The 19656-nt window shown below is 31.6% G+C and overlaps 2 protein-coding genes across 9 annotated transcripts in view; one reads left to right on the forward strand and one right to left on the reverse strand.

The window, feature by feature from the left end:
- The window catches only part of LOC143237588 (threonylcarbamoyladenosine tRNA methylthiotransferase), a 35128-nt gene extending 26145 nt beyond the window's left edge, over nt 1–8983 (forward strand). For all 5 annotated transcript variants that reach the window (XM_076477016.1, XM_076477015.1, XM_076477018.1 and 2 more), the window contains 4 exons: nt 582–642; nt 1595–1714; nt 4906–5052; nt 8266–8983. In XM_076477016.1, coding sequence (XP_076333131.1) covers nt 582–642; nt 1595–1714; nt 4906–5052; nt 8266–8604 — 667 coding nt within the window. In that variant the 3' untranslated portion in view covers nt 8605–8983. The remainder of the gene's footprint in view (nt 1–581; nt 643–1594; nt 1715–4905; nt 5053–8265) is intronic.
- Nucleotides 8984–9021: 38 nt separating this feature from the next.
- Nucleotides 9022–19656, reverse strand: part of LOC143237591 (neurocalcin homolog) — a 49983-nt gene continuing 39348 nt past the window's right edge. For all 4 annotated transcript variants that reach the window (XM_076477020.1, XM_076477022.1, XM_076477023.1 and 1 more), the window contains 2 exons: nt 17920–18372; nt 9022–14413 (listed from right to left, as the gene is read on the reverse strand). In XM_076477020.1, the coding sequence (XP_076333135.1) occupies nt 14216–14413; nt 17920–18297 (576 nt within the window). In that variant the 5' untranslated portion in view covers nt 18298–18372 and the 3' untranslated portion in view covers nt 9022–14215. The remainder of the gene's footprint in view (nt 14414–17919; nt 18373–19656) is intronic.

Consider the following 19656-nt stretch of genomic DNA (forward strand, 5'->3'; position numbering starts at 1 on the left):
TCCATTTGACCTTTCATAAAGGTAATTAATTTCTTGTTAAAATACATAAGAACACTCATCCAACAGCTTGTTTTAGCCAAATGCAGTGGACCAAGTATATTATAATATTGCTTTCAATTAAAAGCAAAGCTTATATCTTTTATAGAGCACAGTTAACTAACAGAATTGTCTCAAAGACTTGGTAGCTAAGTTTAAATTCCTTTTATCTTCATAATGTTCAAGTTTAGTACAGAAGAGTACAAGTTATGGATGCAATAAAATTACTAACAAAATAAATAGTGGCTTTAACAAAGTGATGTGATGAAAGCTGAACTGTGTTGAGGCAGTGTAAAGTATTGAGAAATGTATATGAAAATATTCAGAATTCTGAGATTTTGTTCCTAATCATTCAGAGAAATCGTAATGTGTAATATGCTCAAGAATTCTCTGGGAGCTGGTTTTAAATAGGGGTCTGTTTGGTTTTTTATAATTGTATGTCAGTAAAATCCAGTTTCTTTATTTCTATAAAACTTGCTTCAGTAGTTCTCTACATGTTAAAAAAAGGATCATTTTTAAGACAGATATTTATTTTTGCTTTTAAGAGTTCCAGAAATCACCATAGCAACTGATGTGATATGTGGATTTCCTACAGAAACAGAAAAGGTAAATACCTAACTTTTCTATTATGAGACAATAATATATAGTTTGTTATGTTACTGAACATACACTTATTTAGTACTGGCAATCAAACATGGTTTCCTTAAGACATTTATTCTCCCATCTCCAACAGTATTCAAGGAGCTTTCCTCAAGTTACATCACATAGCAAAAAAAAAAGTTTGTTTTTTTTATTTTCATTTTACTTTACCAAATATCATTCCCAAAATAAAGTCAGTTTTTTTTTAATTAAAGTCCTGTAGTATGGAGAGGAATGTATTAAGAAATAACTTAGCCAGTAAAATATTATAGAAAATAGTCTATGTGCATTCATGTGATAGTTATATATTTCAAGGCAACCCTCAAATGATTTAAGTTTATACCTTTAACAAGACAGGTGTTACAGAACACTGAAAGGATGCAGTACAGGGTTAAAAAAAATAGAAACATTCTAATTATTTCCAGGTTTATGTCATAGGTTTTTGTTAACTAACAAATACTATATCTCAAAAATTTGATCCAGTTGACAAATATCAAAATACCCTTAAAGTCAAACAATGAACAAAGCTCAGGTTTTATGAAGAGAATTTGTGTCTGAGGTAACCAAAAGAATGAGAAACTGGTAGCAGCGTGAAATATGCTTCACATGAACACCTGAACTTCACTGTTTTGTCTAAATACAGACTGTAATAAAAGTGGTGCCCAGTATAGGAAAGAACTAGAAATGGATTCTTAGGTTGTATCATAATTAAAATGACACATCAGGAATATTTGTAACTTCAAAGTGACTGATTGTGGTCTCCCCAACATGAAACGTCCGTGTGTTGAAAGGTAGTTAAAATGACACATGTAAAGATGCTTGCTGTTATGTTTATACATGTGGGATACTATTTTTGGTACATATTTTATTTCATCTAGAATTATACTTGTATTTCATTGAATGACTTGTCATCACTTAGGATTTTGAAGAGACAATCAAGTTAGTTCAAGATTACAAGTTCCCATCTCTCTTCATCAACCAGTTTTATCCTCGACCAGGAACACCAGCAGCAAGGTTACCAAGAGTTCCAGCTCAAGAAGTAAAGAATGCTTTCCTTTAACTCATTTTCTGTTTTTATCAGTAAAGTTTTAAGAAAGCTTTTAATGTGTTTTTTTAAACCAACAGCCACTGTATGGCTGTGATCTGTAACATTTTTACAACAAACATGATGTTTCTCACACAGTATAGAAACCTCAAAACGTATTCAGATTACATTCGCGCTTTGTACTGTGGGCTTTTCTTATATCATGTTTGTTATTAATTCAGTCATCAAGAATTTCATAATGAATCATAAAGTCAGTTTTAAAATGAAAAACAAATAATAATAATTCGACCAGACTTTGGTTCTTGTGATCTGATAAAGTTATAGCCTACACTCAATATCCACTCTCATTACAACTAGGAATATGAAACTAATTCACTCTTCATTAATGTATTATAACGATGTTAGGAAATGTGTTTGGATTTTTAGAGTTCCAATCATGAAGTGTATAGTAAATGTAAGCTAGACTTAGAAAATTCGAACACTCAATTAGCTCTTGAGTGATGTTGTTTGTGCATATGCATTACTGGAAAGCTTTTTGTTCTTAAAGAGATAAAGATATAAAATCTGTTAGTTGTGATAACTACCTTGGGTTGCAAACATTAATACTTCTTAATGATCTGTGTATGCACTTGATCATTTTGACTAATCTGGCAACTATGAAACTGTACATACCATAATTTTTTATGTAGTACGTTAATCTTCATGAAATTTGGCATGCTTTTTTAGTAAACACCACAAGCGTTTTGTTACCAAAATTCTGATTTTCTAATTAAGTATCTTTGATATAGATTTTTCTGTGAATTTATGGTCAAAGTTTGACTTGCTAGCCTGTATGAAAGATCATTTTCACATTAACATAAAATGTTTTTTCTTTAATCTAACAATTTACTAGTTTCTCCTACATAATCTTAATAGCTTACAAAATGAGTAACAAAAGGTTTTTCCATAAAACTCTATATCCTATATGTTTTTATATCCTGACACTTCTTACAAGCATTGTTCATTTGACAGAACTTGAAACTACCACCAAAATAATAAAAAATAACATATATTTCCCTTTTTCCTTTACACTGTGTTACAGACAGTTGCATCCATTTATTCTTACAGTCAATGTTAATATAATTAACATTTTTCAGTCATTTATACTTGTTGCTTTACTGTTACTTCGGTAGTGCTAAATCAAATTATTACAGCAGGAAAACTTTGAGTGAACATACCACTGAGTTACCAACATGCTATCCTTGAAATAGAATATTTAATTTCTTATCTTTCATTTTCCTTATCATAATTACTAATTTTCTCATTTTTACACTTTAATTCATTTTATAGTAATAAATAAAAAGCTAGAAATGTAGTAGGTCATGTACTTTTTGTCTTTTCAAAGTATTGAAAGCCCTGATTAAAATTAACTCAATTTTTTGGTAAATGTAATGTTAATACTTACTTATTTAAACTACAACTGTTAAAATAGTTTTCTTTACCAGGTCAAGGTGAGTTGGACTAACAAACTGTGAAGTTTACACATAATAATACAAAGTTAATTGTGAGAATGAATGAACTTCATAAAGAAAACAATAAATTAAAGCCTCCCTTTGTTCCTTATAAATATGTGAAGTCCATTCTTATTTTGATAAATTATATGATATCAACTGCAATGTTTATCTTAACATATCTTTAAATAATGAATAACTTTCTGACATTTGGCTGTTACTCATTTATAATGAACAAAGAGAGGCTTTAATTTATTGTTGTTGTTTTTTCTAAGTTTTTGAAGACTTACAAAATAATATAGGGGTGAAAATTTTAAAATGGGCAGTTTTAGAGCAAAGAAATGTTGTGATACATCAAGGTGAAGATTGAGAATGTATGTAAATATTTAGTTTGAAATTAAAACTTGTAAAGTATATTAAAATTTTGAATTGTAAACTATGTTTGATTCCAAGTTTATTGATAATAAAGTTGTTTAACTGTATCTTAAATGTAACTTTTTAAGAAGGTTGTAATGTGCTCTTTAACCTACTCATGTCAAATAGGTTATGATTTTGCAGAATTATTTTTTATTTCACACTAAATTATTTTCTGGACATTATAAACTGAGGAAAGTTTTTTTAAATCTTCTGTTATATGATAGGGTAAAACTGTTTTTGTTTGTTTGTTTTTGAATTCACAGCTGTATGAGGGCTATCTGCACTAGCTGTCCATAATTTAGCAGTGTAAAACGGAGAGAAGGCAGCTAGTCATCACCACCCCCTGCCAATTGTTGGGATACTCTTTTATCAACAAAAAAGTGGGATTGACCATCACATTATAATGCCCCCACAGTGAAAAAGCAAGCATGTTTGTTGTGACAGGGATTCAAACCCATGACTTTTAAGATTGTTTGCTAATCCACTTTGGTAAACAGCTTATGGGCTCCTGCTGTGATTTATTGTTTTGACAAAAGACCAAAACTCCTTGTCCATAAACTTAATATAAAACTGGTGTTGAAAGGTTAACAATTGGATTTTTTTTTTTAAATTTTGCATAAAGCTATATGAGGGCTATCTGCGCTAGCCATCCCTAATTTTGCAGTGTATGACTAGAGGGAAGGCAGCTAGTCATCACCACCCACCACCAACTCTTGGGCTACTCTTTTACCAACAAATAGTGGGATTGACCATCACATTATAAAGCCCCCACGGCTGAAAGGGTGAGCATGTTTGGTGCAACAGGGATTCCAACCCGCGACCTTTGGATTACGAGTTGAACGCCTTAACCCACCTGACCATGCCAGGCCTATTTGAAATTATGAAGATAAGTAATTGAAAATCTCAACACAAAAAGTTATTAATAATTTTATTTCATATTTACTTTTTGTTTCACTATTACAAAGAAGCTTTTACTTCAATTAATGTAGATAATTTTTTGGGTAATACTTTATATTTGTTCAAGAGGTAATGCATATGAAGATATACTTAATACATTTGTAATTAAAATATGTAATAGTGTCTTGGTTACATGATAGTTACATCATTAGTCAAATTGATCAACTTTGAACTGTTAAGAGTTAATGACTTTAGAAAAACTTATATTCTTCCAGAGTAATCATTTTTTGGATGCATAATTAATTTCTTTAGAAATCTCCATGAGTTAACAACTGGCACCTGTGTATTCAAGTCAGTACAAGTACTCTTGCATACTTTTAGGTAAAACAACGTACAAAGAGAATCACTGAAGAGTTCAAGTCCCATCAACCATATAAGCAGAGGGTAGGGAAATGTTACACAGTGCTGGTGACAGAGTTGTCTCATGACAAACAACACTATGTTGGACATAACAAGTCTTATGAACAAGTAAGAATTTTTTGTGATCATAAATATAAAAACATAGTTTATAATGTTCAGGCTTCTCAGTCAGTGAAACTTGAAACTTACTGACATATTATTTAGCAAAATCTCTCTTTCAGAGATGTTGTATTATAACGAAATAAATCTAAAGGAAATATGGGTGTACGTCTCATAAGAGGTTTTTCACACCTTTTATCTAACAAATGATGGTAATAATCACCACGTGAACTTGAAATGTTCATATGCCACTGACTACGTGTATAACTACTACAGCTAAGAACTGAACTTTATCCTATTTCTGTAAATATACATTTTTCACAGGATGTTATGATATATTGCAGACTCTTTTAGCAAATATACAGTCCACTGATAGAAAAGTAATATTTTATGGTATTAAATGAGGTATTGTGAGCCTACTTTGTCATAATATTATTGTGTTCATTAAGGTCATGTGATTTGGAAATCCTATATTAATATAATTGTCTGCAACCTCCTTTAATATTTTGAGATAGAAGAACCAAACTTGGCAGACAGCCTCAAAGTAAATGAGGGGGTGTATATATCTAGTTATTTTACTCTCCTACAAAGAGGAGGATGGCTAAAATGTACCTGGAAAATCCTCCAGCTCTGATGGGGAGGTCTAGAAGTAGGTATTCAGAGTTACTGAAACCAAATGTAGTATTGAATATTGTGTTTCTGCCTCCCTCTCCTCAGAGATCCTGGATGTGCTATATTTGAAACTTAGTTTTTATCCCCTTCCCCCAGTCACAAGGTAGCACAATAAAACATTGTTCCATGGGTGAGTGTCTTAACACAAACACTATGAGGAAAATAAATACATAGCTGAAGATAACGGATGAACTTAAGGGCCTTTGAACCCCATAGCATTTTGGGTGTATGACGTATCGGTGTACATTGAACACCCAAAATATCACTGGCAAAGGCATTATTAATAACATATGAAACATTTTAAATCAAAACTTGCAAAAAATGTATCCTTGAGAAAAACAGTTACGAACATAAATCCATCCCTCTCTTGCAGTTGGAGTTGTAAGATTGAAATTCGACCATGGTTTGAGGTATAAGATCAGTATTTTGTATCATAAGCAAGTTGCTGCACTTCTGGTAGGTTAAGATGTTGAGAGAATTACAAATACAAATTCATTTATATAAGATAGCACACAAACACCAGGATGAGACTGCATCCAACTAATGTTGCAGTATTCAGGTGAAGACATGGTTCTACTGTATGTCATCCTTTACACAAATGATGTATCAGTGGTTAAGTACCACAGTTTCATTTATGCATAGATGCTGTGAAGGTTAGTGATCTAAGGATAAACGTAGCTCACGGTCCCTCGATCTACTCAAGCAGAAGAGTGTAGCAATTTGTTGTAGATCAAATTAACAGTGTTGAAGTTAAACTGTTTTGTTAAAACGGAGAAAGAAACATACAGGTTATTACCGAAGTAGAATTATTACTGAATATAAGAGAAGAGTCGAACTGTTTACAACAAGATACGAGCACATCTTTGTACTGCAGTATTTGGAACAAATCTAGTATTTAAAAAGCACTCTTCATCATTTAATATCTGATATATTTAGGCAAATTAAGTCCAATACCTACACATACTGGTATTTGTTTCCTGAACCAGTAGTGTTAGCTCTTGGCCCAGACTTCTGTTTTGGTAGGCCTAAAGTCTCCAATATGCATTATGCAGAACAGGCATTATTCATTATTTACTGTGGCTTTAACTGAACAATGTAAATAACTTTGGAGGTAAACAGTTTGTTAAAAGATAACTAAATCTGTTGTAAGAATGACATAGAACAATGTAAGTTCAAAGAATTCCTGACATACTTACCCAACCCACTTTGAGAAAGAGAGCATTAGCTTTGATTTGACTGATACTGAAAGTTAATTAAAATAAATGTATTTTTATTGCATATCCTGAAACTGACTTGTATAAAATTGGTAATAACTGTTGTTCATAAAAACTGAGTTCATAAATAGCATCTGTACTAATGTAATGTTTCTTGTATCTGGACTGGCCTGATGAGTTCCCTGGTATTGGATGTAATGTGGTTGACATGCTGCAATATCATCCTTGCTTTTACTTATCAGTTTGTAGAAATATAATAGGTTGGTGTATCCATATGAAACATGTTACAACAGAGATAAGCACAAAATGTGCTCCTTCTTCACTTCGTGCTATAAAGAACACAACTGATTGGTGTATGCTAAGACAACACTGTTTAAGGCATAAAGGTTAGTAAGTCATCAGTCCATATTGTGTATTTGCAGTGTTCTGTAGCAAATAATTTACCAATGAAATTACAAAGTTTTTTGTTTTTGTTTACAAAAACAAATGGGGAATGAATCTAGTGTAAAAATGCCAAAACATATTGGCCTGTAGCTGACCAGACAGAAAAGGAATACAGTGATGGGATAGTTGTAAGGTGTTTAAAGTACAAATACCTCAGCTGAATGTTAAACATTTTAAATCTAATTATAGAAAACATGAACTGTATGATGTAGTATTTGCCCTCAACACCTGGCAATTTATTTTTGGCAATTTTGGTTTAAAGTACTTATTATTGCCTACATTTTCAAAACTTTTTCCATGTATGATGCTTGATGGTAAAAACTTTGACTTTTATCTTACCAGATAGGCTCACCTTTTATTCTGCACCATTAACAGTTATTTTACTGTAACCCTCCATTTCTGAACTGTTTGTCCATCAGTAAACTGAAGTTATCTGGTATATAGTAAATTATTAGCCTTATGACATGGCATAGAGGTACGTTTGTCAGTTATAAATACTTATCCATTTGCAATTTCTTTTTGGTAAATTTTATTGCATTTACTGTTCAATGTCCCACAGAGTCAGCTGCAAGTCTGTAGTTTGATTTCTTGCAGTAGACATGGTCCAGATGACTCCATTGTGTAACTCTTCACAAAGGAAAGAATACCACAACTCAAACTTACATTTCTAATCAGTTGTACATTATACAAATTACTGAGTAATCCTTGGACAAAACTGTCTGACTTGCATGGTCCAGTATTTTAGAATTGTACATGTAATTTCTGGCTTGGGGTTAGTTTTAGCTTCAGGGTAAGAAAAACTGTAGGATCAGCTGAACTTGTATATACATTGGAGAGTTTAATACAGACAAAGCTAAATTAGTTAAAGCTGTTTTGAAATTTCCTTTATTAGGTCCTTGTTCCTAAAGAAGATTGGTACCTGGGGCAAATGGTAGATGTCCAGATCAAAGAAGTAGGAAAACATTTCATGGTAGGAGTACCATTAAATGTCACCAGCTGGATGAAGCAACATTTGCCTTCCCCCTTACCTGTTCCACATGTATCTGGTAACCTGATCGTTAATGATCATCAGGTAAAAACAGCACCAGATATGGACACTGACTATAGGTGTGGAGAGTACATGCAATTGTTGGCTGCAAGATACAGCTACCTTCCAACCATTTGGCTCACGGTTTGTGTTACAGTCTTGGTGCTTAGTGTTGTAGTTAGACTTCATGGTATTTTCTGGTAGGCCTAAAATCCAATTCTAGAAAATGGTTGCATTGGTGATGAGTTCAATAACACCATAGGTGGCTTTAGGCCTTTTAATCAAACATGTTTAATTGAGCTGGTACGAGAATAGTTACATTGACATCTTGGTGAAATGTACCTAGTTTGTAGTAAAAGTTCAAATCTGTTATATAAAAAGAAATATTTATGTAGCTACGACATTGATTAGGCTCCTATTCTGTACTGACATAACCTCTAGCATATCTTCAGGGTTTTTTTTTCAGAATTTCTGTAACTGAAGTCAAGTTCTGATATCTCAGTTATTACATGTTAAATGTATTGATATGCAAGTCACTGGAATTAGTTTAAGTGAGTGTATTAAAATCACCACGTTCATGTTATGATCTTTACATTGGTGTATACAACAGACAAAACACTATTGAAATGTGAAATTTATTGATAATGTAAAGTGAAAAAATGACACAGTGAATCAAAAATCACAGCATATGAGACTGCATAAGTTTAGAAACATCAATAATTTCAGTCAAATTTCCTATTTAGACGTACAATTTGTTATTGCCTTAAGATAAAGGCAACAGAGTCACCTAACATGGTAATTTAGTTTTCTATAAACACTGCTTATTTGGAACATTAAACTTTGATAAACTTTAACAGCAATAGCTATCTGTAAGAAATACAAGATTGTAATAAAGTTCCAATAAAATTAGCATAGTTATATATCTTATGAAAAAGGTCATGTTAATAGAATACAATATTTAATGACCGTGCTCAAGGAAATTCAAATTGTGTACCAGAACATATTTAACTTGAATGTGTATTTACAGAATGAGCAAGGGTTGAGTTTGCTATTGAAATCCCTGTCCTATACATTTGTTTGATACACCAGTCACTGAAACAAACCTGCTATATATATAAAAGCTTCAAAACACTGAATATTTCAAGTTATTTAACTATATAGATACCTCCTAATAATACTCAGAAAATAAGGTTAAAAAGGTCACAATTAAAGATGAAATCTTAGGCTTCTTACGTACATACTGAAAGAAGTGTAAATTTTATACAAAACTCTATGATTGCATGAACCTTAGCTTTGTATGACAACTGTGTTATCAACTTTTGAATAAGGCTGATCAGAATAAGTTGACATATGCTACATTATTAAGTAAATAAACATTCCAGTTTTTCTTGAATCACATGATATAGGCACTGACACTCATCATTGTTACTTGCCTTAAACTGTGTCACTGTTTAAGTGATTAAAAGACAACAAACACACAAAATGCCAACATGTGCCATACAAGATAAATGTAAGTTTAAGTAAACAGATGCAAGAAATGTGTAAGCAGTGGATTTGAGAATTTCTCATACTGTATCTAGATGTCACCACTGACATTAATAATCAGTAACTCTGGATAACAATTACAATTCTATACAGAATAATGTTCCACTAGCAAAAAGTAACATTTTACTTTAAGTAGCATACTGACATTCTTAAAAACAAACAAAATTACACATATGAATATGCAGTTTATTTTAATAACTTTTTTAAAGTGAAATGTTTGACACAGTAGCTTTTAACAATTGTAGCAAATGAATTTAATGTGCAGTTAGCTAACAGAATGTAGAGGTAGTTATATTGTTTAAATCATCTTTTATACAAATCTATACTATCCTTATTTTCCTTGCACTGAAAGTGACATTCTTCATTTAACAGGCACAATTGAAAGTAACTGTTACTATGGTAACATCTTTTAAGTCTATAAGGCTCAACAGTTGTGACTGATATGAGGGAAATGCATCACAAACAGTTTCAGAATTTTTAAGGGAAATTTTGCTAGGAAACTTTGACATTGTTAATAGCATGGATTTCCTATTTCATAAAGTACACTTCTATTCAATTATATATGTAATTACCAGTTTTGCTTTCTTAATTCTGTCCAGCCTGGTTCTTGTGTCTAAAAACATCATGTTCAAAATTTTGTCCATATACACAATAAAACCAACCAAACTGTTCAGAACTGAAATGCTTGTTTTGTGTATATTTTATTAAAATTTGTTAGTTGACAAGTAATTAAGAAAAGTCAAAACTGCTAACAGTAATGAAGTATGCCCCCATAACTAATATTTAAAACTTGTGAACTTATCTTGAAACATGTGTTATTTCTAAAATAATTTCAAAAATTGGTGTCAAAAAATTTAAGTGACTGTACATACGTTATTACAACTTCCAAATTTTGGGCTGACAAAATTGGATCACCTTACACCTGGGATGTTTTTTCTTGCAATACATGTGATATAAACCTTTTTGTTCAATGTATATGGACTGTGAATTTCTAAAACTTTAGCTACCATATGATTACACGCTTTCAAATTATCTAAGAATATTGTAAAAGGTTTTTCTATTTTGTTAATGCCATGTGAAAGGATTATTTTCTAGGGTTCCTCCTTTATTTTGTTAAAGTTTGGCACTTCCTTTCCTTCTTAAAAAATAAATCCTGCAAAATTCCTTTCAGAAAAAGTGGCCTACTGAATTATATTTTTAGGCCTGTTATTCTGTATTGCTCTTAAGCATGGGTAAGGCCTAGTTTCACTGTTTGCATAACAGCTTAGTAAACAACTATATCACACAAATTGGTTTTTATTTTATAAATCCTAAGTTCAACAAACAAGAACACATTCAATGATTATCATGTTTTATGTTTAGTGTTTCAAATATATTCAACTTTCTGAATTATGAACACAAATGTAGAAGTACTTGAAATTATGCCATACCACCATGCCAAAAAGGGTCAAATACTGGCAGCATACTATGCCATATTGTATGATTTAAAATATACATAGAAGTACAAAGTACCAACAAATACACCTTTTATTTGATTGTTGAATAGTTGGACCAAAACATTTAACAGAACAAAGAGAGCAGCTACTACTTGACTAATCTCATTTCTTCTATTCACTTAAACAATGCTCTTTCAGCCATTGTAGTTGTGGTATTACCAACCCTTAAATACAAAAATTATCATATTACAGCCCTGAACTTAGTTATTTTAACAAAATTAACTAAGTTTTCTAGGACCAGAAACACTGCTTACAGAGACTGGGACCTTGGAAAATATTTTCACATTGATGATGATTTAACCAAATTTCCTAAATTCTTCTCTAGAGAAAACTTACCAAATAGATGAATATATAGTAACAGATCTTCTAACATGAATCTAATTTAAAATCATGTAACCTCTATTTTGATTTTCAAATGTAAGTTTTATATTAATCATCTTAATGTTTTGCAACATTTAAGTAGTAGTAAAAACAACTTCTCTACCTACAATCTTCTTAGAGATATTTTATACAGGCATCCAGCTATGAGAAATGAGCAAAACACACACCTCAAAATATGTTATCTAACAGGCCACTACTTTTTTTAAATTGTTACCTTATTTATTCAAATTCACTATTTGTAGTGATTCTTTCTAACATTTAAAATCACCATTTTTGGGACACTAAAATTTCTTAACAAAAAGTCTAACTTAAATATTTTGTGAAATGGTCGTTATTTTCTTTATTATCACATTAATAGAATGATAACACTCAACCTACTTAACACATTACTTACATTTTCATCATTCTGACACTTCTGGAAGAAACATTTAACCGACACTGCTTTCCATGAAAAGGTTATTACAATTAACTTGTGCACTTTCACTCGCATGTAAATAAGGAAGCAATCTGAACCTTCCTAATTACAAACAAAGCTAATCTAATAATGGCTCAGAAGTATGATGCTACAACATATATCAACTAGGAACTCCAGTGCACTGAACAGTTTTGTCTGTTCATTGCAACGTTCTTTAAATTCTTTGTGATTAAAATAATAACAATAAAACATTAACTGTAGCATTTTAAATCAAATTTCATGACACAATTCCAACCAAAACATAAAATACTAGTTGAGTTTCAAAATGTGTTTGTTATTAAAATGATACAAAACAATATTTATGACACTTACACGCTAAATGTAAGTCGTTTCAGAAAGATTCACACATAAAACAAATGCTATCAACAAAGAAAATATGTAATACAGTTAAAATAACACTTTTGTAATCTTGTGTATTCATTTATCATGTTAGATTAGGTAATAAAGTATATGATGTGACCTCTTATTTTTTCAGACCTTAACATGGATTAAACTATGTAAAAAGATGTACATAATCCAGTAGAAACTGAAAGCCTACCTTATGAAGTAACGTCTTGTGTGGTACTTACTAAATATCCACATAACTTAAGACTGATATTAGAAGTATTAACTTACTAAATACCACATAACCTGGGATTGATATTAGAAGTATTAACTTACTAAATATGGTCAAATCAAGCTACTGTTTAGTATAGCACTGACATCAAGCTTAAAATCATGTTTACAGTGAAATACCAGTTCAAATTAAACCAAATTCAGGTGAATGAAGCCACAAGACAGAAGATAATGAGAACTAGTACTGGAAAAAGAACATTTTAAGACAGTCAAATCATGAATAAGTTTTAACATTTTTCTTCAATGAGTAACATTGACAACTAAGAGTCAAAAAAGTATACAAAGGAGTAAACTTTTGAAAGTTATTAAAAACTAACAATCTGCCTGTCAATTCAATTCATTCCACCTTAAATGTGACCTAAAACACAGTTGAATCACCAAGTTACCAATAAAAACTTAAGATTTGTGTATAAAACTATTTAAATTTACCACACTTCAGAAATTATGAAAAATAATCGTGGTCAAAAAGCAGTGATAGAGAAATGGTATTTCAAAAGACTGCAACAGAAAACTATGTACCATAAAATATTAGTCTGAATATCTGTTGTCTCAGTTGAATGTGTGTCGTTGGTTTTGGACTTTCCATACAGTTCAAATGATATTTCACCTCTGAATAACCATTAGGTAACCTCACTTTCTTAAACTTATCCTAAACATACCATAATATTTTAAAATGTGTATAATTAAAAAAGTAGCTAGACTCTCAGAGTTACAAGATAAGCTGTTAAATGGTGCCATTCAAAATGCAAAAACATACAGTAACATCAAGAAATAAGGTACTTTCAACATCGTGGTAAAAATGTTTTTGAGAGAATATTGCATATACATTAATCCTGCACATAGTTTCACCTGTTAAATGTTATTCACTATTATACACTTTTTCTTTAGTTAGAACAACAATTGTTTTTCCCCATAAAGTATCTGTTTTACTGAAAGCAAGTTAGCTGAACTCGTGAAAGCTTTAGCTATTATTAACAAGACCTTTTCATTACAATCACATAAAAGAGGAAGGAATTTCTTATCTGTTAATTCTATGTAAATTTTATCAGAAATGTTAACTTGAGAATCACTATGGAAAAAGAAATCAAGACAGCAAGATTTAAGGTTTAAGAGCAAATATTCTATCACTGAGTGAATTTAAACTAGAATTTGTAAATACAACAATTTCAGAGTCGGGGATCACTTGGCATAGTTATCATGAGAGAGCCAACATTCTTACAAGATCTCTTTTCTGAGAAGCTTCCTCTGCTGGCAGTCTCAGGTAACAGTTTATTTTCTGGAATAAGTCTTGTTTATGAACTCATCAATGTGATGACTGAGGATCACACTGCAACAACCTCACTATTGATGGGTCACTTCTAGCTCCCTCAATAAATTCATCTAGTGACAACTTGCCATCCATGTTTTTATCCATCTGACGAAATATCTTATCCGTTCGTTTCTCAGGTGTTGATTCATCTTCTGGCATCTTCATCACAGAACCAACCATTTTGTAAATGGCCTATTAAAAATCAAAGCTAAGTAAAAATTACTTCTTAACACATTTGCTAAGACCAGCCTGAAGCAAACATTTAAATATAGCACAAGTCTCTGTGATAAAAATTTGGTTTTAAAAGGTTTATACTAACCTACTTGTCTCTGTATCAACAACTTTTCCTTTAAAAAAAAAAACTATTACTAACTTATTGGTATCTGTGCTATTCTATTTCATATCTTCTATTATTTAGTGTTACCCAGGTGAAGCCAATAGGATATTGGAATCCTTTTTCATTGAAATGAAAAAGCACATTGAATACAAAATCACATTTCCAAAAAAACAATAATAATAAAAATATAACATTAAACTCAAACCCTTCCCTCATAAATCTTTAATGGAAAACATGACTTTAATAAGCTAAGTTTTGGCACATTCTTATGCCAATCACCAATGCACTAAAACCATATGCATGAATCATTTTTGGAATCTGGACAATGTGTTTGAACCCTTTTCCTTTGCTCTTCCTTTTTTTTTTTGGTTCTTGTAGCAATCCATTGGACATTTTCTTATATTTTTTATTAATTCCTTTCTTTACCATCAAGGTACGAATGTTACTACAATTTGAATTTGCTTTTTTGACAAACTTTCATAAAATCCTCAGCTATCTTTTCTTTGAATGTTCTTTTAGTAATAGCTTTCTTGGCTTTAGATTTGTACACAGCAAATGCAATGAGAAGCAGAATTTCCTAAATTCCAATGTTACCCTCTTTGAAGAGTCAATGCATAGGATGACATCTGGTCTGATATCCATACCAGTCTTTATTATATGCTATGACTGCTCTTGATTGCTTCTTGCTTTGGTATCTATCTCACTACCTTGATGGCTGACTCACTTGGCCTGTAAATGGTGCACTGATATTAATTTTCAGTCTGTGTATAATTACTTAAGCTTTGGGTTTATTTTTCATAAACTTCTACCATATGTGGGGTATGCCTTGTTGATTACATCATGCATCTCTCCATTTTAGTAGTACCCTTCCATTCTAATCCTTCTTTCATTGGTGCACTTTGGGAAAGTTATTTTTATTTGCACTCACTGTTACTACTATGTGGGTCTTCCTCATGAAAGCTAGACCTGCTCATAGCTTGTATAAAAGTTTATATACTGGATCCACTTCTCTTTTAATACTCCTTCTGACAATTCTTCTGTACCTTTGAGCAAGCCCACCTTCTACTACTCCAGTTTCAAATTTCTCAGAATATATTTTGATTGCCTACATATAAGCTTCTGATGCACAAAGTGTGAAAAGCTTTATTCCATATTTGTGGACACTTGGCTAGAAGGTACTGCCTGGACACTACTTGTGCTCTCCATAAAACTTCAGTTTTCATACTTATCTTATCTGTACTAAGAATCATTTCTTGGAATATTTTCTCTGCACTATATCCCAGACTGATTGAATTGCTTCATTATTTAGTATATGAAAAGGTCTGAGCTGAAGTTCTGGAAGCTACACTATTTCCTAGAGTTCATTAATGACCAACAGGGCTGTGTTTCTTCCATTCTCACTGGTTCCATCAAAGTGCATAATTCAAGAAATTTATTGATTTCACCAATGCCAGTAAATTTCCAAGCTTTTGATTCTCTGTTCATATCTGTAACATTCAAAGCCTATTTGTTTCATCAATAAACAATAAATATGTATCAAAAGTACTTACAGCTTCTGGTATGTCTTTCAAGTCTTTCCTTTCCAGTAAAGGGAAATTCTTGCTGCATTAAGAAACAACCATCTCATTCCCACTTCCAACATGCTTCCCTCTTCCCTCATCATCTTCCACATTCATGACTTCTATGTCACATACAAAATCATCCAATATTTTTGTTTCATCAAAGTCACCATCTAAGTATTCATCCTTACCAAGAAGTTTCCAGTACAGATGAACTTTACATGATTGGTACAGTCACGACTTGTGTTTTCAAGTCATCTTTTTTGGCCATTTTTCCTTTCCACAATTGCTTATCAAAATTATTGCCTCACAAGTGATGTATAATGTCTAATTTTTAGTTTTCATATGTCACAGGTATCTCAGAGTTCTGTGCCATTTTGTCAGTTGTTTAATTGCCAGCTTTACCATAAACATTGCATATATTTTACTAACAAAATTCCTTTGGCCTGAGTGAAAATTTTGGGTCAACCCACCTTAGTAGTGAATTGTTAAATTTTGTTCACACACACACACACACACACACACACACACACACACTTGGAATTCTTTCCTTAAAAAGGTTGTTCAAATTTTGATCGCAGAATCTCAAGTAAGAGATAACATAACTTAGAAGTAAAAGAATTAGTCTAAATAAAGAAGTTATAGCACCAACCCCAATAGCAGTGAAAAACATTCTGAGGTTAATAGCAATAGTCTAAGCAGGGGTTTACAGCACCAACTTTGATAGCATCAATACTGTAACTCAAGCTCACTGGTGGGTCAATACTATCATCACACCTACTGTGGTGAAATCTGAGAGGTCAATACTAACATCAGACCTACTGTAGTGAAATCTGTGAGAAGTCAATACTATCATCAGACATACTCCAGTGAAGAGGGTGGGGGTGGGTCAATACTATCAAACATACTCCAGTAAAGAGGATGGGGTGGGTCAATACTATCATCAGACCTACTATAACATGATGACAAAAAAATCAACTACTTCTTACTGGTTGTCAAGACAAACTGTTCTAATAATTTTTAAACTGTTTGTAAAAAATAGTTTTATGATTACCAGCTTCACTAGTTGTACTTTATACATGCAGTTTCTTAACAAGTGAATATTTTTGTCCCATCCATGGGTTACACTCTAGTGCTTGTTTTGAACATGCCATAAAATTCATAATGAAACAACAAATTAATTTATCTACACATGTAGAGAACCCAGTACTTACAGATGAACTTATCAGATTAGTTTGTTATATCATCTTAAAATAATTCAAACTAGTTTTGATTGAGAGGTTATGAAATAAGTTTAATGCACTGAAGTAATTCTATTACAGTTACCAAGTCTTTCATTCTTTGACAGATTATCATGATTCATCTTAATACCAGATGTACTGGTTTTTATTCTTTTAAAAACTGCTAAGATATAAATCCTCTCTGCAATTGTACTTGCTTCTGTTTTTCATAAAGTATAATTTTGTTTATGTAACAAATAATAAAATGAATTAATGACTTTTGAATAACTAATTCTAAAGAGTGATCCAAAAACTAAAACTTAACTGGAAGAATAAAAATACTGTGTACTGAATAAATCCATATCTATAAAACATTCTTCGATTTTTCTAAAAATAAGAAAAGAAAAAACACGAACACTTACCATCCAGTTCTATGCACAACAACTAGTCAAAAATGACAAAAAACATTTATTACGATTCAATCCTTAGCACTAATGTTATGAAGACAGTACACTGTCTGACAAGAATCATTTTATCAGTTACATGTTAACTATAAAATCCCATATGAAAGTAATTTCTTACCGTTACAATTTCCAACATTTCCTGTCGGGAAATATAACCATTTCTATCAAGATCGTACATGCTAAATGCCCATTTGAGCTTCTGTTCCAACTTTCCTCGAGATGTGACGCTGAGAGCACACAGAAATTCTCTAAAGTCTATTGTTCCATCACCATTAGCATCAAAAGTGCGAAATACATGCTCTGCAAATTTAGACGCATCTCCATATGGGAAAAAGTTTCCATAAATTTTCTTAAATTCTTCTATTGAGAGGTTCCCACTAGGACAGTCTTTTAAGAACCCTTTATACCATTCCTGGATTTCTGTATCAGTAAATTCAGTGTTCTGTCGAAGGTCTTCAAGAACCTCTGGTTTCAACTTACTGTTTTGTTTTCCCATTTTAATCTAGCAGATTCAGATCTTCATGAAATTACTGTTGGATCAAATTATGCACAGCTGTAGTCTTGCAATTTTCTGAAAAAATGCAGTTACTGTCAAATTGTTTTAAACATTTCTTATACCAGTGATCTAACTACTTACAAGTTTAAAATTTCTCATACTGATTTATTACAAATTGCAAGTAAAGATATGGAATGAGTGAAAATTAAGAATGCATCCATACATTATTGTATTTATGATTTGTTCATTTTTTTAACACTGTTTAACATGGGCTTAATCACATATCCAATTTCACATTATCAGCTTATAATGCAGCACAGATGAATAAATGGGCAGCTATAGAACTCTTCCAAAATTATTTTGTGTAAATTAGTTTTAATCCAGGTAATTCTGTGGCCACATAGATCTACAGTTTATAACTAAATGTAAAGTGGAACAATTTGTGCAATGTATTTTTATTTATTAAAATTTATGACTATAATTATGACCACCATTACAAGTTGGAATAAACTTTACCCAGCAATTGTTTTAGCTACTCAACTATGTTTAATAAGTGTTTAAATTTTATCAGACACAATTACATGTGCTCAAAATCCTTCCTAGCAGAAAATAATAATTTTGGTTTTGTAATGGCATTACTACTTAAATCTTAACATATAAAATAAAAATATAAAGAATGACCAATTTTAACTAACAAAGACACTAATGCAAAATAATTATTGTGCTGGCTTATAGACAAACTTCAATTGGGTTCTCATTACAACAACATAGTTAAGCCTCTTCACACATGCTTGTTCTCGTCTCACAAATAAGTAATGACATAACTCCATTTCTACCAAAGCAACATACAACACTAATAACATCAGGTGAAGCAGAAAACAGTCTTTTCAAAATAACTACATTATGGACTGCAGTAGGTTTTGTGGAAACAGAATATTAAAACATGGAACAAACTCACAAAAAAAAACAAACTAAAGTTATTTGTTGACTGAAAGCTTCAACTAGACTTATGTTGGTTTATGCTTTTATCATTAATTTGATATATATCAGTTCTTTTAAAATACATCTTTTTTTGCTTTTAATGTCTTTTTCAACCCTTTGAGTGAACCCATCACTGTATGGTAACCACAATGCAGTTTAAATTTCCCATTATAAATGCAAATTAATGCACAAAATCACTAGAGAAAACCTTATATGCACAAATGACCACTGCAGCCATTGATCCATATCCACCATGGTATAATCTAAGAACACTGAAAGATTTAAATCTTAAATTATATTCCAGCAACCTCAATTTCAATTTTTTCTATTATGTCAGTTAAAAAAATCAACTTGCTTCTTACAAATAAGAAAACTACA

This window comes from Tachypleus tridentatus, chromosome 13 (genome assembly GCF_004210375.1).
Source record: "Tachypleus tridentatus isolate NWPU-2018 chromosome 13, ASM421037v1, whole genome shotgun sequence".
NCBI lineage: Eukaryota > Metazoa > Arthropoda > Merostomata > Xiphosura > Limulidae > Tachypleus > Tachypleus tridentatus.